This window comes from Fusarium oxysporum, chromosome 7 (genome assembly GCF_000149955.1).
Source record: "Fusarium oxysporum f. sp. lycopersici 4287 chromosome 7, whole genome shotgun sequence".
NCBI lineage: Eukaryota > Fungi > Ascomycota > Sordariomycetes > Hypocreales > Nectriaceae > Fusarium > Fusarium oxysporum.
In genome coordinates this window covers 338670-363958 of record NC_030992.1, presented here as the reverse complement: position 1 = coordinate 363958, position 25289 = coordinate 338670, and the positions used below count along the sequence as shown (strand labels likewise).

General features: G+C 46.8%; 9 protein-coding genes across 9 annotated transcripts; 6 read left to right on the top strand and 3 right to left on the bottom strand.

Annotated features, from left to right (window-relative positions):
- Positions 1 to 98: 98 nt before the first annotated feature.
- FOXG_04815 (uncharacterized protein) lies at positions 99 to 1172 on the top strand (the record flags this gene model as incomplete). Its single annotated transcript, XM_018382853.1, has 4 exons — positions 99 to 179; positions 743 to 839; positions 981 to 1061; positions 1123 to 1172. The coding sequence occupies 4 exons, from the start codon at positions 99 to 101 to the stop codon at positions 1170 to 1172; spliced, it is 309 nt and encodes a 102-aa protein (XP_018239655.1).
- Positions 1173 to 2842: 1670 nt separating this feature from the next.
- FOXG_04814 (uncharacterized protein) lies at positions 2843 to 4226 on the top strand (the record flags this gene model as incomplete). Its single annotated transcript, XM_018382852.1, has 2 exons — positions 2843 to 4070; positions 4219 to 4226. 2 exons carry the CDS (start codon positions 2843 to 2845, stop codon positions 4224 to 4226), a joined length of 1236 nt encoding a protein of 411 aa, XP_018239654.1.
- Positions 4227 to 4633: 407 nt separating this feature from the next.
- Positions 4634 to 6615, top strand: FOXG_04813 (uncharacterized protein; the record flags this gene model as incomplete). Its single annotated transcript, XM_018382851.1, has 6 exons — positions 4634 to 4819; positions 4873 to 4966; positions 5016 to 5272; positions 5321 to 5419; positions 5481 to 5808; positions 5864 to 6615. 6 exons carry the CDS (start codon positions 4634 to 4636, stop codon positions 6613 to 6615), a joined length of 1716 nt encoding a protein of 571 aa, XP_018239653.1.
- A 715-nt stretch (positions 6616 to 7330) lies between these two features.
- FOXG_04812 (alpha-glucuronidase) lies at positions 7331 to 9853 on the bottom strand (the record flags this gene model as incomplete). Its single annotated transcript, XM_018382850.1, has 1 exon — positions 7331 to 9853. One exon carries the CDS (start codon positions 9851 to 9853, stop codon positions 7331 to 7333), a length of 2523 nt encoding a protein of 840 aa, XP_018239652.1.
- A 3549-nt stretch (positions 9854 to 13402) lies between these two features.
- FOXG_04811 (uncharacterized protein) lies at positions 13403 to 15314 on the top strand. Its single transcript, XM_018382849.1, has one exon. It carries the CDS (start codon positions 13440 to 13442, stop codon positions 15198 to 15200), a length of 1761 nt encoding a protein of 586 aa, XP_018239651.1. The 5' UTR covers positions 13403 to 13439; the 3' UTR covers positions 15201 to 15314.
- A 2039-nt stretch (positions 15315 to 17353) lies between these two features.
- On the top strand, positions 17354 to 17773 carry FOXG_04810 (4-hydroxybenzoate hexaprenyltransferase; the record flags this gene model as incomplete). The annotated part of the gene is made up of 1 exon (XM_018382848.1): positions 17354 to 17773. One exon carries the CDS (start codon positions 17354 to 17356, stop codon positions 17771 to 17773), a length of 420 nt encoding a protein of 139 aa, XP_018239650.1.
- A 230-nt stretch (positions 17774 to 18003) lies between these two features.
- On the bottom strand, positions 18004 to 19166 carry FOXG_18907 (uncharacterized protein; the record flags this gene model as incomplete). The annotated part of the gene is made up of 2 exons (XM_018399052.1): positions 19134 to 19166; positions 18004 to 19074 (listed from the first exon to the last, which is right to left on the bottom strand). The coding sequence occupies exon 2, from the start codon at positions 18775 to 18777 to the stop codon at positions 18004 to 18006; it is 774 nt and encodes a 257-aa protein (XP_018239649.1). The 5' UTR covers positions 18778 to 19074; positions 19134 to 19166.
- Positions 19167 to 19994: 828 nt separating this feature from the next.
- On the top strand, positions 19995 to 20862 carry FOXG_04809 (uncharacterized protein; the record flags this gene model as incomplete). Its single annotated transcript, XM_018382847.1, has 3 exons — positions 19995 to 20151; positions 20208 to 20689; positions 20740 to 20862. 3 exons carry the CDS (start codon positions 19995 to 19997, stop codon positions 20860 to 20862), a joined length of 762 nt encoding a protein of 253 aa, XP_018239648.1.
- A 1131-nt stretch (positions 20863 to 21993) lies between these two features.
- On the bottom strand, positions 21994 to 23289 carry FOXG_04808 (catalase; the record flags this gene model as incomplete). The annotated part of the gene is made up of 2 exons (XM_018382846.1): positions 21994 to 23059; positions 23115 to 23289. The coding sequence occupies 2 exons, from the start codon at positions 23287 to 23289 to the stop codon at positions 22110 to 22112; spliced, it is 1125 nt and encodes a 374-aa protein (XP_018239647.1). The 3' UTR covers positions 21994 to 22109.
- Between the last annotated feature and the right edge of the window lie 2000 nt (positions 23290 to 25289).

The following is a 25289-nucleotide window of genomic DNA, read 5'->3' as shown; positions in this document are numbered from 1 at the left end:
TGTGAAAGAGCATACCCGGCGATTCAGGCTATACAGTAAGGCTATATTTTCACTCCAGAAAGGACGTATCTCACACCGTCAGGACACAAATATTTATGATGGCCGATGAAGAAGGCCATGCTTCGTCTCGAGAATGGGATCTGAGTGCGGATTGGCTTGACCTGAATTCCATTAGCTGGGTGAGTGAACTATTGACCTTTGGGCCATCCTATTTCATTCCAATCTAATGCACAGACAGGGTTTCTGGGACAACATTGTCGATGATTTTAACTACGGTCCTCGGGAATAGTTCAATTAGTGATGACTAGATTGACTCTCGAAGTTGGCTCTCAGGACATTACGATCTAGTGATGCATCATTCTTAGCACATGGTTAGGTAATGGCGGACTTGAATTCATAATCTATGATCTTCTGTCACGTAGCTATTTGTGTGCATCACCTGTTAAACGTCCCAGTGTTCATCGTAACCACAAATCAAGGATAGAGAGTTAGTGTGATCCCTAACTCGGAACAAGTAAACCCGTCGATCAGGTACCTGCTTCGAGGATCGCATCCTCCACGCACCAACTATCAAAATCCATATTAACCAAGTAACCCTGGCCCTCCGCAGTCGACCGACTCTTGATGAAGCTTCCAAACGTCTTTCTGCTACTTGAGAACCTTCCTTACAGCAACATTGACGAAAACTCTGGACGCACTCTTCGAACCGAACAATTTGACAATTGACCAAGTTCTACCATAGTTCAGCCTAGGCCTTTTAGAAGAAATTGACGCTGCGGTCTACAGAATTACCACAAGTTTCTTGGGTTCCTACAGCGATCTCTTGGAGTTGGTGGACGGTATTAACAGGCCCGACAACATCTCTGTACTATCATCAACTCTTGACAGGAATCCCATTTGAGGCTTTGAATTCACGGTTCTTGGCCCTTTTTTCTTAGTTCCTGCCATTTCGGGCATCTTCTTGTTTAAGCTCATTACAGTTCGGCGGCCGTCAGAGATTGAGGGTGTTGGGTCGTTGAATGAGCCCAACATCATGAAGGCTGAGCTCCATGAGAGGGTGGGTCAGTTAAAAGCTCAAGGTTTATCCCCGACGGGGCCGTAACTTTGTTTTCTGCCATACAGTCAATGTCCTCTATGACGATATCAGCTCGGAAAGGGAAATCTACTTCTGACAGCGCAGGGCCACCCGTAAAGAGGCTGAAGGCTATCGACTGGAAAGGGTTCAGTGAAAAGCAAATCAAGGCAATCAAGTACACTCAAAAGCGGTTCGCCCCTCTAAGTAGTACAGTTTTAACACTACTCAAACTAGCCATCCCACCTAGAACTTTTGGAGGATCTGGTCTAAATTCGGACAGAGATAATTCTCTGGCTGGTATTGCGGCCATTGACATCGTTTCGGTGCCTTTTAGCACGGTTTATTGGATATTCGACCGTAGGAAAAAGCCTTCCTCGATGTCTGTCTCAGGTAGAATATTTGCGTATAATGAATTAAGAGATGAGGATGTTACCTACACAACAAATCTCGTGAACCAATAACTGAGAAGCCAGCTGGCTCTACATGATAGGCGAGCGGTCCAATAGTCAGCGTAAGTCTGACCACAGTATCGGGTCTGTATTTCGGCAGAATGAATATTTGAAATACATCTCATCATCCCTCAGATGAAAATCGTTATTTGTCCCTGGTATATGTAGATCAGGAGAGACACCTATTCCTCGAGCAACGCAGTATTAAGGCAAACCGAGAAAACACAGCAGCTATCTGTGAAAACCGAAAGCAAACTCGTCGGCATTCATGCAAAGTTCTATATGTATCAAACTCAATTTGTATTGCAATATGGACGCAGTAAATGGCGCCGTAATTCATGCTAGAGGAGGCGTATACAGGCCGTTATTGCCATAACTTGAGGAAGGCTGATGTGGCTATGCATTTAACAAAGGCGCATGAAGTCACGGGGCGTCTTACCAATGGCTTCGCGCGGGACTGAGATGGTGAAACTAAACTAACTTATTAAGGACAAGACAGTTACGGCGGAGTAGACAGATTCAGAAAGAGGGGAAGAATAATCCGATTTATCCGTTAGTTGAAGCCACAAAGTTGGTTAAGTACTAATAGCGCCATAGCTCCCTCTGTAAAGGGATAAGTCTGTTCAATAACTCTTTATCTAATTGCTGTTTTAGTTAGCAGGATATTTATGTAATCCAGCCAGGAGTAGTGGTTCACCTATCACAAGCAATTCCTAAGGGCAGTCAGCCTACTATTAGCGCAGTCGGCTTCACTCTATAATCTAAGCACGGCCACCAAAAACGCCAAGGCTTCCAAGCCTTTTATAAATCAGGAATAGCGCGATGGCATAACTTTAGCTAAGAGGCGACACATGCCATTATAAAAGGACTAAAAGAAATAAAACGTTCTCCATACTTTTCTTGCATACGCCCGAAGATGCAGCCCGCCAACATACAGGTTAGACAGCGCCCGTCGTGGTTGGCCACGCTCGATTGGGCCAGTACTGTCAGCGGCTTCCTTCTACTAGCTACTGGGATTCTTATGATAATAAATGGGCAGTGCTCCCTGGCTCATGGACTCAGCGCCTACGCGCCTTTGTGTGTCGGTTCCCAGTTATCTGTGCAGAGCTGGCTCGCCATCACCGGCATCCAATTCTCACTTCTCAGTACCATCCTACTGCCCCATGCCACGTCAATGACTCTATCCAAGTGTTTTACACGAGCAGTCGAAACCACAGGGATGCGGTTCGACCGCCTGCTTAACTCTCTCTCCACGGCCCCGCTCTCTGCTCAACTTCGGGGATCTAAGAAGGTTATCATAGTGCGGTGCCTCGTCTTCATGCTCGCAGCGCTCGTGAGCGTCCTCTACAAGTTCTCCTTCGTGAGCGTCGATGCACAGGGCATGCTCGCGATCCCAAACGGTCAGATCTACTACAACTATGGCTCTGACGGTTATCCCGATACCGACCCCAGCTACACAGAAATCGGCGAGTCTGACATTCCCCGAGAGTACAACTATGCTCTGGGGGATGGGGTCCCGACTAGCATCCTCTCCGCAAACCTCATTGACTTCCTAACCGTGAGCAATGGCTCCGTGGTCGTCGTGAGCGACCCGGGCAAGACCTTCGAGCGTCCGACCGATCTCATCGTAGGGCCTAAAGTGAACGCCACACGGCTTACAAATATTCTTAACGGGACTGTGGAATCATGTAATCCCTTGCTGTACCTTCGGAGCTCGTTCTACGTCCTACGCTCGTTGGACAATTTCTACGGTACCAAGTGGCCCCTCGTCAAGTCAAGACCATACAACGACGGGGTACGGATCGACTTCACACCCTGGAACTCAACCAGTTATACTTTTAATGGAGGCATCATGGACATCACTTCTCTAGCCAACGGATCCCTGCAGGCTTGGGTCGCAGGGCACTCACTTCCTTCTCAGCCACAGGGCATCTACGACTATAGAGTTACGGTTAACATGCGATATTGCTACGGGTATATCAACTGGAAAAACTCGGCTGTTTTTGGTCATTTCGAGATCGAGGACCCAACCGATATCAAATGCCAGGCTTTTCCTTTCGACGTCGCCGCCTGGAACCAAACCTTGTGGTCCTTCAATGCGAAGGCTTTTATCCAGGCAGCCTGCGCCGGAAAGACTACCATCGACGACTCTTTCTGGACATTTGCACTGCCCATAATCCCAATTATGAGTGATCACTCATCTGTCCACAAGGGCTTTGCGGCACCGGGGGAGAGGAATCCGCGGTGCAACAACATCGCCCAGGATTCATTTGCGGTCGCCGAGGGTATGATAAGAGCCTCGCGGACGGGGATGACGCGGCTGGGAATAGCTCTGCAGGGGCTGGCAATCATGACAGCAATCGTGGCGATGTGTTTGATTATCTGGCCAAGGCTGCCACTGCTTACAGAGTGGCCTGCGCAGTGGCTTGCCTTGGTGGAGGGACTGGATAAAACTGTGGTAAAGGAAGCAGTGAAAGACGGTGCGACAGGAATCAGTGTTGAGTCCAAGACAGTCGTATTTCTGTCCTCGTCGGCAAAGGAGGGAGGTGAGTTACGTCTAATATGTGCTAGGCCATAGTAAAAGGAAGCTACTATTAATATTTTATTTTTACTTTTCCATGCCAGCATAATTAGTTTCCTGCAAGGCACAACGCCATGCTTAAAGCCTAACATCGTGCCGGTAGACGCCTTCAGCCAGATAATAAACCCTGAACCCTATTTCTTATGAACGCAGCTAGTAAGCCTAGACCAAAGCCGTTTCCGGCTTTTATGGCCTTTTGTCTCGGGGCTGTGGAGAGCTGTGGCTGATGAACCCTTCGAACAGCCATACCTGGGCTGAATCTAGATTCCTTGGCGCTGCACTATCGATTCTAGCTTCTAGTGATTCACTTGAATTGTCTCCTTGCGGGCTGATGACTCTCATAGGGCTGCATCTTGCTATTAACCCTTCGAATGGCGCGGTCCCGTCCTAAAAGCGCCATCTCAGCCACAGGGATTCAGCTGAACTGGTCAGTAACCCCTGGTCTCCGTCGAGTCTGGTGGAACATTTAAAGTAGTCACCGGCCTGTGTGTTGCCGAAGCGTCAAAGCTCCTCAACTCATCTATCAGGATGCGACTCTCACTACCATTTCTGTTACCCATTGTGCTGCTGGCACAAGTGATAGTCGCCCAAAATGCTGCGCTTAACACTCTACCCGTCATCTGCGCCGGTGTCAAAGAAGTGTCAACATGCAAGATCAAAGTCATCGTGCCGAGTGGTGTCAAGGTCAATATGAAGACAATCAAGGTCCCCACGGTAGGCTGGGTTCAATAAACACGCATAGACAGCTTTGTGCTAATACCAGGTAGTGGAACAAATGCAAAAGCCGCCAATGGGCGGCATGGAATTGCCCAACCCTAAAAAAGCCCCTCAGGACCTGTAAAGGATGGACTTGCATCCCCGGTAAGGCTTATCCTCAAGATAACAAAGAATTTGACTGACACTGGCTCAGGCTGGGAGAAGAAATCGAGACAAGTCCCTTCCAGTATAACCATTCTCACCAAGGAGGTCGATCTCTGCGATGAGATTCGTAGGGCGCTCGGCAAGGGTCTGGGAGACAAGTTTATCAAGTCAGCAGAGGCCATCTGCGGCTGCTTCACTCGCTTGCAAAATTTCGCAACGACTGGTTCCTTCACGGCGATGTCAATTCGGGGTGAGATGACAACAGCTACCACAAAGGTCGCGGACGACACCCTTAGTATTGAAAAGGTACTATATTCCTATTTCTCTCTCAATTTCTCGTCTAATCTGTCAAAGTGCTTTGGAAAAGTTAGTCTACCAATTCTCAACAACAAAGTTGATGTTGCGAATGTGCTCAAGTCGATCGCTCCTTGGGTCATCGCCCAAGCCAAGGATGTAAGTCTCTCATTCGCTCTGAGTACACATCTTGGAATTGATGCTTAAACCAACTTCGCAGATCGATCTTTCTGTCTTTCAATCTCTCGCCCGCGTAGTCGCTGCCTGCCAAGCCGGCAACTTCAACGCGAACTCCATCGGCGCCGCCGTCAACAATTATCTAACTCCCTCATTCCAACTGATGGAGCCCCCAATCAAGTCGGTACTTGTTCAGTGGGATGGTGCCCTAACTCGTATCCAAGAAAGAGTCAAGGATATTAACGAAGCGGCTAACTCTCTGGCATCCAACTACGATATTATGCGAGCTGAGTTCGATTCAAGCAAGCAAAAGATTTGCGAGGAACTGCAGCGGTGTGATGGACAGGGAGTCCCAAGATTCCTCGACCGGGGTGAGTCTACAATAACTTCATGATGACTGTACAAGTACTGACTAACTGCTTGCAGTTGATGAGGTTATTGAAGCTGCCAACAGACTCTGGCCAGTCCGAGGCCCCCTTGACGTTCCCTCTAATCAGCTCGGCAAGAGGCTGGCTGAAATGATTCAACTCAGAAAAGACATCAAAAGGTATCCGGAGGCGGCAAGTCTAGTCTCCATGATCAAGCAGGGCAAGTTCAAAAAGATCAGCGACATCTTCCTATTCATGCCCATCGTGCAGCGCATACCGGAGCTAGCCAAGCAGATCAAGACCGACCTTTCACCACTCCAAGACATCATCAAACAATACAAGCAGCCATCTGGAGAAGCCCAAGAAAATACATGGTCTCTCAGCTGGTCCAACATAATCTGGCCAGATACGGAACTCACATCCGACTCACCCGAAGCAGATGCCGCTTTGATCACCGAACTAAACGCTGTAGACGAACTAGTCAGAAATTACCTCTCAAGCCATCTTCTCGCATACAGCAACGGCATGGTCATAATGGATGCCGAGCTCAGGGGCTTCTCGGTAGTCAACGGGTCATTTGCCATGGAGACCAAGGTGGTGACGTATAACCGGTGGACGACAATCTCTATAGATATGCCATGCTCCAAGAAGGAGACCAAGGTGTACAGGAAGAGTGGGTTTCAAAAGTCCTTTTCGTGGAGGACGTATTTCAAGTGCAAAGTGGTTCCCGTGACGGCATATTTCCCCAAGACTCATGTGCCTTATATTAGGATCCGAGGTGGAGCAGGAATAGATCCCAACGATCAATAGCATCCCCTATGTTTCTCTTCTTTTTCCGGGCTTCACAGTGCTTATTTGTTATCGTGGGGATGAGACCAGAGTTATAAACCTTTAGCTGTCGCTACCTAACCACATAAATATCAGCAATAGAAATTACTAAACAGTATTTACTTTGCTTCTAAGGGGTAATAAATATTTGAATGATATCAGACTTTAGAGATACTTGGGTATAACTTTCGAGGCTAACTTATAAATTTTTTTAAAACAAGATTATATATACATATTATTATCATAATCGTTCTTTTTTAATAACTTACTTTAATTTAAAACTCTTATATACATTATATAACTACTGTTCTTTTTTATAAATTAATTAATTTATATAATTAGTTATTAACCTTAACCGTAATTATAATAGCAATATTTTTACTTCTATATTTTACTTACTTACTTCTTACTAGGAGTTGGTTCCTAAGTTCATAAGATCTTTTCCAAGCTTGCTCTTCTAGGCGTGCAGATGGCCAGATTGACTACATTATCCTAGTATACTAACCCAGTAAGAATTTATTTGATTATTTCAATTTACTAAGAATATTTAAAATATAATAGAATGATAATAACATTTTACTATTATTATAATATCAAGAAATACTTGAATAATATCTTAAGTATTAATTAATTACCCTAAGAGATTTATTCCATTTCAGTCCCTTGCATTTTTCTAGGATTTAAAGCTAATGTCCTATCAATCAATAACTCCATGGGGGAGGAATGCTACAAAGTCAAGGGGTGCCAATTCCGCGCGGTCTGCCTTTCCTACGACCTTGAAGATATCCCCTTTAGCAATCTTCACGTTTGGGAACGTGATACGGGCTTTGGAACCACCATCTGGTTCAGTTGTGGCTGCGCGACTGAGAGTTGATTCCAGATTACCAACCCACTTCCCCAATAATTTGCCGTTCAGGTACGCTTCCCACTGCGAAGTCCCGCCAAGAATATCAAAATGTACAACTGCGATGTCATATCTCCCAGGCTTAAAGTCGAGCTTTCTACTAGCCGTGGCTACTGTACTATTACCTACTGTTTCAAGAGCAGTGGCATTAGAGGCAGACTCAATAGGGTCTAACACGGCAGTCTTGTATTCGCTGTAAGACATAGCCTCAGCCTCTATGCGCCAAGGATGGTGACCAGCACGTCCCGCTTCGTCAGGAATCCCTGTAAGGTTGTGGTAATAGTCCACTATGGAGTCTCTCCACACAATAGAATGGCCGGCTTGGAAAGTGAGCTGGAAAAGGACAGAATTGAAGCGTTCTTGATCAACATATCTTTGAGCTCCCATCCATAACTTCGGAAAGTTATGCGCCGTTTTGGCCCCAGCATAATGAGCATCGTAGAGATGTTGGATCACCGTCTTTCCAGTTGGAAGCTTGTGTGTGTAGTTGACGTGATGATACCACAAGATCATGTTTGTTGGTGTGGTTTCTATGTGCTCGAATTTCTCTGCAACTGCAGGAGGATATTGACCGGAGAAGCCTGTACCGTTCGACACAGTGCGATCCATACCGATAGAGAATGAATCAGACCGAGTCCAAATACCATAGGGGTTGTCATCACCAGCACGAACATTCGGCCCAAAGTGGTTATTCGTAACATCTGTAAGGGCTGGCAGTCCCAGGTCTCCACTGCTATAGTTAAGATATGCCGGCCACGATTCCATGGCGATACGTGTGACGATATCTGTCACTTGGCGATGAAGACCGAACGTCAGATGACTCCATGATTTGATAATTGATTCGGGATCATCGGTAGGGTCCCAGGCCAAGCGGCCAAAGGCGTAAAGGTTCGACATAGAGAGATGGCTGCCAGTCCACGTCTGGCTCATCCCAACATTGGCTACACCTGAGAACGCACCGATCCGGCGCTTGAATCGTTTGCCTGAGATGATGTCTCGTACAAACGATGACTTATCATCAACACGAAGATCCGTATCTAATATCTCTTTCCAGAGAGGAGCCAAGTAGACGGTATGGGCTTGCTGTCCTAGGTACTCTTGTGCAATTTGAAGCTCAATACCAGCGTTGGCATTCTTAAAGTACCCAAACAAGGGATGTGCGGGTTCCCGAACTTGGAAATCAAGCGGACCGTACTTCATCTGAAGGATAATGTTATCGTGGAACTTTCCGTCGAGGCCCTGGAACGCATTATACGCCTCTGCAGAGCGATCTGCCTTCCAATCAGTGATATTAAGCATTTCGTACACAAAGGTGCGGAATAGGACGATTCCTCCATGTGGTCTGAGGACATCGCCAAAGAGATTAGCGCCTTGGGCCAGCGTGCGATTATAGGTAAGCGGTCCTGGTTGGCCTTCGGAGTTGGCCTTGACAAGGTAGCCTGCAAAGTTTGGAATCTCGTCGTAGATCTTGTTTGTGATGTCTTCCCACCAGGAGATAACGGATGGCTCAAGCGGATCGAACGTCGATAGACCACCCAAAGTCTGCGGGGATGCAAAGTTGAGTGCAAGGCCAATCTGTACGCCATACGGCTTTAGTATGGCCGCAATTTCGCCAAGTCCACGTACGTTGTCTGGTTTCAGGGTGATGGGGTTAGCGTTGACGTTGGTCAAGATGGCACCGTTTATACGGATGGACGCCAGCAACCGGCCGTACTGCTTTACGCGGGCCCTGTCAGGCATGGTCTTGTTTTGTGCGAAGAAGATGGACTGGCCGCCGTAGCCACGTTCAATAGTGCCATCCATGTTATCCCACTCATTGGTCCACCGGATAGCGTTGGTCGGATTCGAGACGTAGGAAATGTCTGAGAAGTTGCCTTGGGAAAGCATGGATGAATATTCAAAGGCACCATAGAGTGCGCCCCTCTCATTGTGACCGACAATCTTGACGGAACCACCTTTGATACTCAGCCAAAACCCATCTTCCTCGATAACCGCATGGAGCTGTGCCTTGCCACATGCATCGTGATAGGCGTCAAGAGTGCCGACAATTATGGAGTTCTGGTGGTCGCAGCCCTTGAATCTACGTGGGACCTGCTCTCCAAAGATACCCACGAAGGCGTCCTGTAACTCTGTGCCAGCAGTGTAGACGGGGCTGGATTTGGTTGCGTTCAGTGTGATGATGCTCTTGGGATGCTTGAAGTTGTCGGCGGCTTTGTATGGCAACTTCTTGTAGCGAAGCCAACCATCAATGCCAGTCTCGGCCACGGCTAGGCCATATAGGGCCAGAGATGACACCACTGCTGTCCGAAATAACATACTGCCAGTTTATGACCCTATGGAGGTCACTAGTGAAGATGCGGCAGGGAGTAGTGATAAAGGGGCACGGAAGCGTAAGAAACTATCGCTCGCATGGAGGACAACGTTACTGATATCACTTCATGGCTTAACTAGAGCAGTACATTAAGCAGTACATTATAGACCTTCCTCTGAGGTAGGCATAAAGCGAGACATGACGCTCAAGCGGACCCGAAGAGCCAAACAAGCCTTGCACAAAACGAATTCAGCCTAAAGCACCAGCAACGCGATGATTACCCAAGAAATGACCCACACGGCATGACTGGCTTCCTGGATCAGGCTGGATGGGATTGTCGCAATTTGCATAAGCTCTTCAAAGATGACGCCTCAATTGGTGGAATTGAACTCTTTGCAGATCACGTGTATAGCCGGGAACAATATCAAACCCCTCAACTGACAAACAAATCCTTTTCTGCAGCCGGATCGAATGAAAATGCGGGGTATGTGGGGAGATTCGACAAGAACTGGGGCTATAAAGATGCAAACGACAGCCGGACCAATGATGGATATCAGATCCTGTTCTGCCTGTCTATTGCTATTGGTCACTGGCGTGTTATCCAGGACATCACAAGCCTCTGGAGGCATGAGCCAGCTACCCATCGTACGGTGCACAGTGGTATTCGAGGGTTATGGCGGCTATTCGATCTCTGGCTTTGACCCACGCAGAAAAGGCAAGGAAGCAGTTAAGGTCTCGTACTCGGTGGTTGGTATTACCGAAACAGCCTCGTTTACCGTGAAGGTGAAACATTAATAGTAAATGCTATTAAATCAGATTTCTTTCTGCTAGTGGATAATATTCCATCCCTCAACAAAGACTAAGTTTAGAGCTAGCCGACTAAAAGGCTGGAAAGCCATGATTTATTCCACGATACTGCTGCCTACTCTTCTATTCCCAATTATGCTATCGCAATGTCTCTCCATTGCAGCCAGTGCGTCAACCTCTGGTGATTCATTCCACCTACTACGCGACTAGCCAGCCAACTTTGACAGTTGTTTACATAAAAGATTACCCTGAAACTGACCAGATATTTTCGAAGTGGGTTTAATCTCTGAGAATAAATAAAAACATCACAGCTATTAACAATCTCAACAATGGCAGATCGGATCATCTTGCATTAGTTTACTGCAAAAGTTTCTCCAAAACGGTTAGCTTGGGCGTTAATCTTGAAATGCATTTATCGCAGGATTACAGTATGAATATAATAACACATTGACTGTAGTAATTGGGCCATAGATTGAATAATTTGCTCCGGGGTAGATATTATCATCGATACCGGACTGTTGCGTGACAGCAACTTCAGCTTTGTCATTTCTGGCCTCGCAAACAAAGCAGAGATACCACCTTGTCCAGGCTGATTCACCAAGTCGTTCACTTGTTTCAGCCAGGAAGATTCCAGTGCTATTCACACGAGAGATTGGATAAACTGATAAAAGGCGTACGTGTTGGTTATTAGGATGCAGGGGTTAAGGGGCATCAACATATGCTTATCCTATAAGGTTACCTTCGTGCCTTCCCCTCGCGTTATCACCTTTCCTCCAAAGTTAAAGCGAGTTTCAAGAGAGACATAATGTCTTAGCACTGTCGTTCTTTCTATCGAGTATCGTGTGATTAAATATTACCTCTCTACTCACTACTTCACATGAACTACCCTCGGGGACACAGAAAGGCCGTTTATGATGAAGGGTAGCATTGTTGGCTAGATTCGTTTCCTAAACATTGCCCAACGCATCATTTGTTATCGGTTAAGTGTTTGTTATATCATTACATTATCTTACGAAACGTTGACAACTGCGACCAATAGTCTCGCTGAATTACGTCTCTATGTTGGTTGGTGAGAGGATTGAGGCCAGCTACATGTGGAGAAAATGAATCACATATGTGGCGCTTTGGTGTTCCCGTCATGCTTTATCAGAAGGCAATTGTTGGCTGGACAGATATATCAAGCACAGATGAAAGGAGAAGCAACTGGATTTGCTCGACCAACGCCGAAAAGTGAGGCGGGAGGTTTAGGAGGCGAGAAGCTCAAATGCAGGGGCGAACGGATGCGGAGAGGTTTGACCCGGAGCTTAGGCCTCAAGGCAACACTGCCAGGTACGCAGACTGATGTCTCTAAACCTCTACATCGTCTACATAGCCAACGTGGAGGTTGTTTTCTGCTTGACGTCCTTTCGTGAGGGTTCCCTTATCCCTTTAAGTCCCAGCTGGCAAAGTGCACGCACTTTGGCTCTATCTACCTTTTCAATGAATATCTCTTCTTGGTGCACTTACACCATGATTTCAGCCACTTCTACCATGTTTTGGCAGTAACGCTATCGTATAGATAATCTACGAAGGACATAGTGGTAACGGTATCTATACTAGTCAGGAATATCACGCAACGAACTGGGACGAAACAGATTATCGCATCAGGACCAGATTCGATTCCCGACTACAACGCTTGAGAAGGAGGAGCGGGGTAAGCAAGAAGGAAAAGACCACGTATCGCAGATGCAGGAGGCCGACCATCAATAGGCGTGGCCATTGGGCTTAGGGATGAGATCAGTTTTACCACTTCTGATGATTCCAAATAACTTTTCAGAACCAACATTGCACCTAAATATCTCTGAATCTATTTATCGTGGCATATCACTTAATTTTCCAATGGCCTTTACTTGCGGTAAATGCTGGAAAACACGGCCTACTTGGCAATCCCGTGACCTAGTCTTATAGTCCACAGTAGTAGTAGGGTTGTTGTACGGAAATAATATCACAGCGCTATCACGTCCTTATCAGACGAAGCTGAGACAACTGTCACAGTGGTGGGCCTCCTACAGACTCTACAGTGAAGATGGATGCACCATCCCATATAGTAAAAGTGACGTGTGGTGAGAGTCATGGTATCCTTTTCAGCATGTATGGGTCAGAAAATAGCGCGGGTCCTAAACATCAGTCACGCCATTTGAGTGCAATGTGGTTGGAACTCGGCTGAGCAGGGTGTGACATATTTCGTCACCAACCAACAACCCCTCAGTGCAGTAAAAGCTATCAAATCTCGAGAATAAGGACAACAAAGCTGGGGATGCAGATCTTGCCACTTATATTTCACCAAGTGAGTAGAACCTTTGCAAAGTCTAGCCTTGATGATTGCTGTGATCTAATAATCATGACTGTAAGAGGACACATGCTGGCCAAAGTGCTCGTTACCTCGTCAAACCAATGCATGACCTGCGAGCCACCGACGTGGCACCGGCAAAACCAATCAATATGCAGCCACGGGAAACTTTGGGGAAGTTTTGCATATGGGAGCACTTTGACTACGGAATGGCGCAGATGTTCTATATGTTGTGCAACACACCTAGTCGCTTCGCCAATCGGACACTGGAAACTGCTCCCCGTAGCTATACGAGCCAGCACCAGCAAATAGTGTGTCAACACGAAGCGCGTATTGCGGGTTCCTTCAAGGCCTGGCATTTTGCTTAAGATGGAAGAGTTCGCCACGCATGTTTACAGTCCTCAATAATTGCCCTACATAAGGATAGATCACTATTACAGTGATCTAATCTCACTATGGCATCTAACGTTATTGCTGAGATCAATAGATGTAATATTGAAGATCCCAGCATCTACACCCCTGCATCAATTACCAACGTCAAGCATCTATCGTCCTACAACTGGATTGAAAGGCCTACTGCCACGATCGCTGTCCCAGGGAGCCCACCTCTCTGGTCAGCCCCTAAGACCTCCAAGCAGCTCCAAAAGGATTCGGGCTCATATTTCATAAATCAAAATCAAGCTCGTTATCCAGAGAGTCCACTAGAGCCGCTATTCCGCGCTTTATACCTCACAAATCCTGCTTTCGATATCCGCTCTGTTGACGTTGTAACCGATCGAAACAACATCCGCAAGCTACTGGCCTTCATCAATTCTGACTTGGCCCCTGGCGATCTTGAGCCATTTACCATAGGGGTAGAGGTCATCGGGACGACTGCACTGTTTGGCCGAGATGAGACGGCGGTTACTAGGTTTATTGCGCCAAATGAGTTTCGCGGCTTTGGCCATGCATTTGAAAAAGAATACACCATCAATCAGGTCAATGATAGTACTGGTCACCATAGGATCATCGCATATCGATTTGGTGGCCTAGAATTTGTTGTACGCTACGAAGCCGACGGATACGTGGCTACCGATAAGACCGACTCATTCAAAATCGAAAGGCCACAAGACGACCCTCTACTCGCCAGTATGAGAGGTTTATCTTTGTCGCCAGCCACTGGCGTCTCAAACGTCAATCCTGTCCCATCGGAATTGGTCATCACGGAAGAAGGTCGAGTGGTGCCTCCAGAGTCAATCCTTGAAATCAAAACCCGAGCAACTAGCAGACCCTTGCCCATACAGGAAGTTGCAGCACAGCTCTGGGTGTCTCAAACTTCAAAGCTCGTGCGAGCATATCATTATCGAGGGGAGTTTCAAGTATCCCAAGTCGAGGACGTAGAAGCTCAGGTCAAGAGATGGGAGGAGCTTAACCAGAATGACCTGAAGCGGTTAGCGTCACTAATCAAAACAATCTCCAACTTGGCCAGGCAATCTGGGGGGAAAGCTACCGTTAGATATGAAGACGGAAGCAAATTGTTACTTTACCGGGCCGACAAGGGAGACATGTTGCCTCACTTCTTGTATTCTAAATGGGAAGAAAGAGGCAATACGCAGGCGAAGATGACAGTGAGCACACATGAAGAGGCAGAGGTGTCCGACACGCTCGACCGAGGTCAAGGGAAGACCATAGAAACGACGGGAGCCAAGTACAACGATGTGCCTTACTCCGAAGTGATCAGCTACGGGGTAGATAAGGGATTTCGACAGTTCTTTCGCCGCATGCCCATGCAGCTCTCCCAGTATCATCTTCTTTGCGACACCCTTGATTCTCTTGCTATTGACGTCACTGAAGGCCGCACCATTCGTGACATCATGTACGACATGAGGAAAGGTAAGGACGAATGGGACCCAGAGGAGAGAAGAGAGATCAGAGGACTAAAGAATATCGCACGAGATTCGGCGTTTCGACTTTTGTACGTGCTTATGCAGTCAAACGTTGTGGACACCAACATGGCGTACAACGCGGCATTATTTGTGGTTTCACATCGTCAGATATTTAGATCTAGAACTCGAAAGATGGTGAGGGAGGCTTTGGAAGAAAATTGTCCAGTGTCAGCAAAACAGCGAGCGGGTCTGAATAAGTGGCCTGTCGAAGAGTCCTCCTCTACGAGATCAGAAGACGACGTGACGACAGAGCCTGAAGACATCTTTTTCGACTCTGACAGTTCATTCTGAGACTGTCCAGGCCTTTGGCATACTACGAAGTGGGCGAGGGACGAGCAACCACGGCGCTGAATAGCTAGTCAATCACACCTTTCTGGCCAGACATTAGAAGATCTATTGTGTGATAGCTGTTAGTCTGCTGATTTGCTGGTAAGACTAGGCTTATGTAGGCCTAGGAGTTGGAGTGGAATGGAAGCGGCAGCGAGGAAGACGCCTTATCTGATTAGATAATATAAGATAGCAACCAGCTAATCTTCAGAGAAACCTGCAACGGATATAGCCTCATCTCGAATTATCTCTCAGATATCTCTTTTCTTAGTAAGAGTCGTACATAGCGGTTTGCCAAAGACTTGTCTGCAGTCCTCGTTTTAAAAACGCGGCTTTCCTGTTCACTTTATCACATGCATCCGGGTCATATTTCCACAGTAAGTTATCAGCGATTTCTTACACGCCTTCATCTACCTAGAGGGGATATGAGCTGATAGAACGGGGTTTGGGATTTGGCTATTTAGGGTCTGTTAATTTTATGGACGTTTTAGAATAATCCATGCTAAGATAGGGAGATCTAATTAGTCTAAAACTCAAAATAGGACCCGTTCTGTATTAGTATAATATTTTTCCTACATATTTTAATTACTTCTTATGAACACTTAAGTGGCTATCGGTTTGGGTATTATGTGATGATGTATAAGGCAGAGATAAGTGTAAGGAAGTAAAGAATTAACTTATATATTAGTAAATAGAGATAAGGTATCTAAGGCCTTTGTCTCGAGCTAAAGGTTATATCTAGAAAATAGTAAACTCTACTTGAAGTAATACAACTGGAAAAGTCAGAAGCTTATATATTATTAAGAATATCTAGGTGAAGTTGCAGTAAGCTACTAAGCGGCTGGTAAAAGCCTAAAGAAGCTTGGATTTTCGTATTACTATTATCTGCCTCTTCTAGAATAGGTAGAAGATAACCAGTTGGACAGAGATGTATGCACTTTACTTTATGTAATATATAAACCTATTAGAAAAGTAATGCCGGATAAAACACGGACCCCGGATGAAATGTAACGGTGTATGGCGAATTTCCGAAAGTCGCTCCTTTTGCAAAACATGGTCCATGCTTTAGCTGCACATTTGCCGTCATTGCCGCTCATGCCGCCAGTCCTGAGACGTTGCAACCCATTTCAGTACGCCCTATGCCTGATGTTACTTAGGGGCCCGATAAATATTATATTAATACAATCTCCGAGCGACCGTATTGGCACTTCCTATTATAGCATTGCTTTGTAACCCTAGTCATGTGACATTCCCCTTTTTTGGATCCGAGCAACTTTAAATTACATCAACATCATGATTCAACCGATTATCGACGACCTGAAGCTTCAAGGTCAGAGCCGACTAAAGTAAGCATGAGATTCAGCAGGCTTCCTAGCCTTACCACTTGGCATTCGTCATGTGCCTGCAATAATCGTTTCCTAAAAGCCCCATCACTACCGCGAGTTAAACTCTTTTCTCAAAAGCCCGGTGATGTGCCAAAACAACTGTCTCGAGCCGCCCTATCTAATGCCGCCACTTGCATTGCGAATCGGTCAGGATTTCATACCAAGTCGTCTCACAAGCCCGGTTTTCTCCTGCCCCAGACCAATCTTCTCTCTAAATTGCCGACATCTTGGATTCCTTACGCTGAGCTACTTCGATTACAGAATCCAGTTGGAATATACTACCTTTTCTTTCCGTGTCTTTTTTCAACATTAATGGCTGCCTCTTCAACGACCCCTATAACCACGCCTGGTTCTGTCATTGGTACCTCTATTTTATTTCTCTCTGGGGCAGTGATTATGCGTGGAGCCGGCTGTGCTATCAATGATCTCTGGGACAGGAATCTAGATCCTCATGTGGCTAGGACCCGGTTGCGACCCTTAGCAAGAGGCGCAATTACTCCACTCCAGGCTTTAATTTTCACAAGCTTTAACCTTCTTGCAGGTCTAGGAGTCCTTCTTCAGTTTCCCACCTCATGTATACTATATGGAATTCCTAGCTTGTTATTGGTTGTGAGCTATCCCTTGGCTAAAAGAATCACATATTACCCTCAATTCATCCTTGGTTTAACTTTTTCATGGGGTAGTTTGATGGGATTCCCTGCCCTTGGCGTTGATATCATATCAGATTCGACTATGTTTCTAGCTGCTGGATGCCTATACGTCGCTAACATCATGTGGACGGTTCTCTATGATATGGTTTACGCCCACATGGATATCAACGATGATGCGGGAGTTGGTATAAAAAGTATTGCCTTAAAACACAAGGCGAATACGAAGTATATTCTGGCAGGACTAGCGGCCAGCATGGTGGGACTGTTAGCTGGGGCTGGGGTTGCTACCGGAGCTGGCATCACATTCTACGCCATTAGCTGTGGGGGAGCAGCATTGACGCTCGGTGCTATGATCAAACGCGTCAGACTCAAGGATCCAGGGAACATATGGTGGTGGTTTTGCAACAACTGTTGGATGACCGGCGGTGTCATCAGTCTTGGGCTTGCTATTGATTATAGTTTGAACTATATTGAGGACCAAAGCGAAGAACGTCTTAATTGACAGAGCATAGTTAGTTCCACTGATCTTGGTTTCAAGGTCGCTGATAGCTGCAAGCACAACGTATTTCTAGTATGATGCTGAAAGGGTGGGCTGCGTCAGATACCCAATACGTCATAAGATGTGTCACTCTAAGTACTTCAGAATAATTTTAAATATCATACCCTTGAAACGTAAAAAGCTTGCTTGACAAATAAAAAATAACAGAGATGAACGCGTAGAATGTTGCACCATCAGTCGATTATACTCACGACATACTCAACAAGCCATTCCTCCTCTCTCTTCAGCTTATAATAGATCTGGCTGACACAACATTCCCCGCGACCATGAGTCCACCACATAGAGTGCATCTCTCGCATCAAACCAGCAAAGCAAGCAAACAAAGCCAGAGCGATCGGATCCTGCAGCTTGAGCAAAGCCACATAGTTGTCTGATATGGCAAACATCCAGGCAAACACATCCACGTTTTCCAACTCGTCTAGTGGTTTATCGTAAACGGCGTGAAAAGCTCGCCGCAGGTGGTCGATCGTGGTGTCATATGCATCGAGCCGTTCCCTATCTTTGACACGATCGTATATTACAGCTTGAAGCTTCGACCACGCGCTGGATTTGGCTGTATCCAGAGTGGCTAAAGGAGCGAGAAGACGCATCCTTCGTTTAGACCCAAGCTCGAACATGGGCTTCAATGGGCCAGAATGTAACACCTCGTCATAGGGTGGTCCGAGGAGATGTCTCGTGCCACGGTAAAGAACAACCCATTCAAGCAGGCTCTCAAAGCCTATTTCAGAGGGATGCTCGCTACCAGGGCCACACTTGGGCGAGTGGCCACAGCCGCGGGCAAGCGAAATTACGCATGTCAGTGCCGAGAAAAGAAACACAGCAGTGCAGTTTTCTCTTGTGATGTTATCCAAAGCCTTTTGTGCGCCCGTCACAGCTTGCTGCTGTAGCTCAATGCCCAATGCCCAATAGGCTTGATGCTCGTCTGGTAACTCATGAGCCATATGCATCGAAGATAGGGCAAGAATCGCGTGAATCACAAATGGGAAAGATAATCCGATATGCGGTATGTCGACCTGCCATAGCTTCTGAACCTGTCCGTGGACGGAGAGTGTCAGCGCCGTGGAGGATGTGAAGTGATGCAGTAGACCTAGGTGCTGAAGCGTGTAGATGCCATTGACCGGCTGGAAACCTTGACCTGTCAGTACTAAGGTCTCTGCTGACCGAGAGGCCTCTGGCGCCTCATACAAGCATTCAGAGGTGCCATGGATCTGGCAGTTTCTACAAGCCGGCTTCGTCTCGTCGCACTATGTGAGCCAATAGGTGAGTCGGTGAGCGTCCAATTAAAGGGCGGTAACGATCGAACCTTGATTCTCCTTCGCTTGCATGTCAGGCAGCCTGTCCTCGTCTTGTTGTGCGCTCGCCGCATCCCTATAGTGCCTAATAGGAGCTGTTAACATCCTGGCTCAAAACAGCGAGGTAGGCGGAAGATTCAGATTGCGAATCAAGTACGTTGCTTAGATGACTAAGAGATCGGCATCACCTTTCTCCTCCTAGGCTAACTGTAATGGTCTAAGCACAAGTCCGGTGTTCGGCTTTCTATGATGATAGTTTGGCAATTAACTTTGATGAATCAACCGTTCACTGAATCCGACAGTATCAGTAAGTGCAGCTATAGTAAGTCGTCTTTAAAAGGCCAGGTGTACAGAACTGAAGAATGAGACAAGCAATTTTGCCTTAGATGTTCTAAGAAGGATTTTGCATTTACAGGGGAGAATCGGACATTGCGAACTGGAACTGACGGAGAGATTTACGTAAGTAATTTATGTAAATATTTTCTTGAGCAACATCTGGCTTGGCATATTCGGATTGCAGCTCCCGGAAGACTGGTTACGCGCGTATGTATCCACGGTGGCTGGTCAGACCAATGAGACAGCAATATGCTTGCCTTCGCCTATAAAATTAACTTTGCCTTAAAATTTTGAAACTGGTCTATGCTTCGTACCGATATACGAGGTCCACGCTAGTCCGGACCCAAGTGTCAAATACCCGTCAGCCTCAATGTCTTATTGCGTAGATGGCATTGTACGTCAATATATAAATAAAATGGAATCATAGATCCAGCTTAGTTTAATTCCAAACAGTAACTTATTCTTCCATTCTTTCGTCCTAAATTCTCTGACTTCATACACTCCCTGACAATACACATCTAGGACCTGCCTTCAATATGGTTTCTCCTAAAGTCCTCTTTCTGTCCACTCTGTCTGGCATCGCTGCGGTTACCTCTGCTGAGTCCGGCTGCCGCTGTGGCGATTCAGCTTATCTCGCCATTCCCCGCGTCAACTTATCAACACCTGAGCAATTGAAGCCATGTGCTACCTACAGTTAGTTGCGCCCGCCTCCGCAAAGCACAAGAGATAGATACTAATTCTTGACCTAGAACTTCTTGATGCCCGAGGATCTGGAGAGCCGCAGGGTGTATCCCTTATGTTCCAAAATACTATTCAGCGGATTTTAGCCAACAATACTGGCGCCGTTAGCCAAGCCGTCGTCTACCCAGCTGGATTCGACCAGAATGTTACCAGTGGTGTAAAGTTCGTTACCGATATTATCAAATATGGCCTTCAGGATTGCCCGAAGCAAAATTACTTCCTCTTTGGCTATTCTCAGGGCGCAACTGTGGTTCAGAGAGTGCTAAGTGAACTTGATGATGCAAGTATGGCCGCTGTTAGCAGCGTTGTGATGGTTGGCAACCCGTATCGCACGCCTGGTAGACTCTCCAACTATGACAGTCAAGGCCACCATGACAACCGCACTGCATATGGGTTATTTGCCGTCCAGTCCCTGCAGTCAAATGACAGCATCCTTACGTTCAACGATGGCTTTGACCGCAGTGGAAAGGTCGCTGATATCTGCTTGGAGGTGAGTATTTCTTATCCAGATATAACCTGTCACTAACACTGGGCCTATAGAATGATATTGTCTGCTCCTTCGACCCTAATTGCACGTGCCAGCTTGCCAGTGATCACTTATCGTACGGTCTGATGAAGCCTGTCCAAGACCAGATTTTCGATCATGTTATCTCTCGACTCTAGGGTGGATCAGCTCGCTAGTTTGTGAGAATGTTGGATATTGTTGTAGTGCATAGACCTTAACCTGGTAAAGTGGATGCCTGTAGAGATTTGGCTTGTTACCTATAGATTAATAACTTATTTAACTTTTATAGATCTTTGCCATACAGCCAAGGAGCAGATATTCGTCAAACTAGGTTAAGAATAAAGTTAATAAGGGTCTGATCCTCTGATTTGGTTTCTTTCTGTATTTGATATAATAAATATTATTCTAGCCACTTTCTTATAAGCTCTAAAACATCGTTATATGCCTGCGCAACTGTGTCTGCCGGGGTTGGTGCTTTATTCCATCCATGCCATGCATCAGGAATGACCCGTACGTAAACCTCAATCGAATGATCCTCAAGACGTTTAGAAAATGCGATCCCCTCTGCGGTAAGCACATCGTGCTCACAGAGGCAGAGATAGACTGGAGGCAGTCGTTCTACCAAGTCGTCAGGCATAAGCGAAGGTGATAACCGGATGTCACCTCGTTCAGAAATTGGTACCGGCTTCAGATAGGCAGCGTCAAAGATGTCAGTTAAACCTTTGGGCAAGAGTAAATCCTGTCTTGGGAGCCCTTCGCGTTTCCGGGCCTTGGACACAGTCCGATCCAGCGAAGGATAGAATAGAGCAAGACCAGCAATTTTGGGGATAGGGAGCGGTATCTTGTAGCCCCATTCTTCAGCGTTGTTGAGGAGAACCCAAGCAGCCAGACCCAGACCAGATAGTCTCCAATATTGTTAGGGCAGTCCGACTGCAGGCGTACTCTTTTGTGGGTGTTAGTGTGTCTCGATCGATCAAATCAATTTCCAGGAGCCACCGAGGTCAACTGCGTGTGTGAAACTGGTACAACCAGAGCAGAATTGCTTGGATAGAGACTCAAGATGCAGGCTCATTTCCGAGAAGGCGTTGAAACAACAGGAACGCCTCACTGATACGCAGCCACGGACAAATCTGCCTCAGATCCAAGTGCCTTGGAACTCTTAGCTGCCTATGAATAAGCATAAACTGTTTCTAGTTATTAGTGGAAATAATGAGTAAAGCTTTGGGTAAACTGACGAATATTGATTGTTTCATACTAATACTAAGACGGTTTACAGATAACTATTGCTTTCAGTATGTAAGGGCACTCAGGGGAGTTGGAAAATGCCAAAGCTCCACAGAGATGCGCCTAAGCTAACAGTCGCTGGGATCCATTCTAACTACCAGGACTTATCACCAACAGTATTCTACTCAACCTGCTTCTCATGTCTTCGCTGATCCGAACTGATCCAGTAAACGCCCTTCCGTGCTTGGATCAAAGGATCGTCAGACGACTTAATGCCTTGTATACCTCCCTTCTCCGGGTTAGGATGAAATGCGATCTGCTGCTGTTTAGCAGCATTGTCGTCCGAAACCTTGTTGATCTCCAATTTGCCAACGGGGATGAACGTCTTGCTCTGGTATGGCTTAGTAGCGTCATCTAGCACATCATCAGGGCCAGCTACATGTGCTTGAATGGTGAGCACGATTGGCTTGTCTGGGAAGCGTTGCCTGAGGTCATCCTCTAAATAGTCGTTGCCTAACTTCGCAAGCACCTCCTTATCCTCGGGAGTCTTGTTAGGGTAGAGGTGCTCCCCGTCAGCCGGGTCAAGGCGATACCGGACGTTGGTGATGCCGCCGTCCTTGTTGGTCAAGACATGAGTGTTGGGCTCGTAATACGTGATGGTTCCGTAGTTATGAGGGTTGGGCTTCTCAGAGGTCACAAAAACTGCAGCCGACCTGTGCTCAGGCTTTCCAAGGAAAGACAAAAACGCAGCGTGAGCTTGATCGTAAAGCTTCTGCTCTTTGGAGTAGTCACCGCCGCTAGCCTTGGCCTTCTTGAGCTGCGCCTCAGTAAAGCCATCGGCGCCAAAGAGCTTGAGGAAGGTCAAGAAGTCTTCGCCATTGCGAGTTGCAAACCCGTTGAACGAGTGACTGATCAGATCAGTGTGAGTGTTCTCGTCAATCTGGAAGCGAATGGCAACACCCTTGGGTGTAGCGCCGTCTGCCACGTCCGCAACATGAGGCAGACCGCCACCCACAGAGAACCTCGCAATTACCTTTGTTGAAGAGTTGTTGAAGTGAGCAGCTGTGGAAAGCGTCTTGGCCTCTTCTGTTGGCGTAAAGGTGCCCTCCACGAGAAGACCTTTGGCATGAGCTGCAAGTACAGATCGTCAGCCTTGAATCTTAGTCTATTATCTTGAGAAGCTTACTTGTTCGGTAGCCTGGATGCTTGCCAAAGATTGCTTGCATAGCATTGACCAAATCCTGAGGGAGCTGGTCCTTTGGCGGCTGAGTTTCAGTTGACGAAACATTTGGGGCAGGTTTGGATGTCTGGTCTGGCGTGCTAGTCACACCAGTGCTTGGGTAGATGACTTGAGTGGACATTGTGAACGTAGTTTGTAAATAGTTTGGGATGATGGGAAAATTATCTGACAGTGAGTTCAAGCGAGAGGAGCAGATATTTGAGGATAAGTTGAAGCTGGCGTCGAGAGACTGATTGTGAGACACGCACGCAACTCTTACGCGTATCTGCTAGTTTCTAGCTCGCAACCCTACAGGATAATCACAAAAGGAGGGATGCTGTTCTAGAGCGGCCGCTGCCAAGTCGAGCGAGGCGTTCGGGACTCCGTCATCCACCACTAGTGATCGTGTAGTCGAGACATGGAGTAAAATGAGGTTCCAGACTTATGCATTGCCATCACGAAGATTCTATCAGCGGATATTTCAGCTAGCCACAGCGATATCAAGCTTACTCATGCTGACCGGAGGGGTAGAGCGTTCACGCAGCATGTCCTCGAATCGTGTAATATTGTGCTGCAGGAAAAGCTTGACATCACCAGGGATTATTTACACTAGTCAACAGTCAACTCATCAGGAACCTTATCCCTCCAATAGCGGCATACATGTCATATTCGCATCCGGGACTGGTTAAAGTTTCAGCTCTATGCAGAGTCGCGATAAAGAATTTGGCTGCCTAAGCAGCCTAGGGAGTCTATCGGAACTACTCTATACTGGTGCGGCTGACATGCAACGTGACTTGCACCATGCAGGGGTCTTCAGAGCGTAAGAGACCTAACCCCACGAAGCAAACTTGGCGAAGTGGAAACAAAGGTCTAGAATATTGGATAGCAGCGAAGAACATCACTTAGTATCTCACAATTGAGCTTGATACGCGGCGATAATAACGTGGCTTAGTGACGAGATTTGAGACACAAACGCTTAGCTCGAACGTCAGCAGCTTTCCTTCAGACATGATTGGGCTGCATAACCAACCTTGCTCGCCATGATGCAGAGAACGTACGTTATTGGGGTTTAGACCAAATAGTCAATGCAGTTGTGGGTCCCCGCCGTTTTGTTCCTAACATACAGGCCACGTAGCCTATTCCAGCCATGTCTAAGACCCTTAGCCGCACTATAATGGGCGTATTGCCAATTCTGGTACTACTAGCCAGCCACAATAGAAAAGTCTAGCCGTTTTACAGACGGTAACATGCAGAGGTATAAAGCTAGTACTGCCAACTGAAACAATTGAGATCGTGTGCGCCATAATAGGGCCTAGATCTGGGTCCAAGCCTATGCGCGAGACGCGTGGTCTCGTCGCATCTGCAGCTGTTTCAGCGTGATGACCAAATGCACACCGCTTATTTGCGCAGCTGCTATCCTTCTCTTGCGAGCGCCTTCACCTGGCTCCCCTGGTCTCGGCTGATTATACGCATATATCTTCATTGGGAGTTACTGCAGCATTGACTAAGAACAGGGGCTTCCCTGTACGGTTTGCCGCTGACTCAGATTGGCGTTCTCAATTCATCGGCTTACCCGCTCAGCTATTTCCTGCAGTTAATAGTTTGAACAAGTACTGTCGTCTAAGCATTATTGACTGATACGTTGAATGATTCTAGACGCTTATGTAGCTAGTTCGAGACAGGCTCGGGCCGCGCGGTCTGGGGCCATCTGTTCGTTTACCGAAGCTAGCTAGCCGGAGGCTATGTTCCTTCACGTCTGGTCGTTTTCTTGAGATGCAGCTATGGGTCCGTGGCTGGCTGAGAAACGTCGCTTTGTTCTTGTGGCGAGCTGAGGTTCTTATCCGAAATATCACGCGTTCTCGACTTTATTGACCAGCATGCTGCTGACAAGATCTAGACTGTTTGTGTTAATCGCCAAGGCGATGTTGGCTGAGGGGCAATCTTGGGTTATCGGCCACGTTGATTATGCTGCTGAGAAGAGTTGTCATCTTCGTAGAGTAACTAAGATGGACAGGTAAATAAGATATATAAAGTAGTTGATGGAGCATCAACAGAAATATCTATTCACTTTCTTCATCTCTACATCATTCATCCCTCTCACCATCCAATCTTCTTTCCTATCAAGCAAGCACATCTTCCACC

Excerpts from the sequence above, each read along its gene's own strand:
- FOXG_04811 (XM_018382849.1), top strand. The coding sequence starts at position 13,440 with ATGGCATCTAACGTTATTGCTGAGATCAATAGATGTAATATTGAAGAT.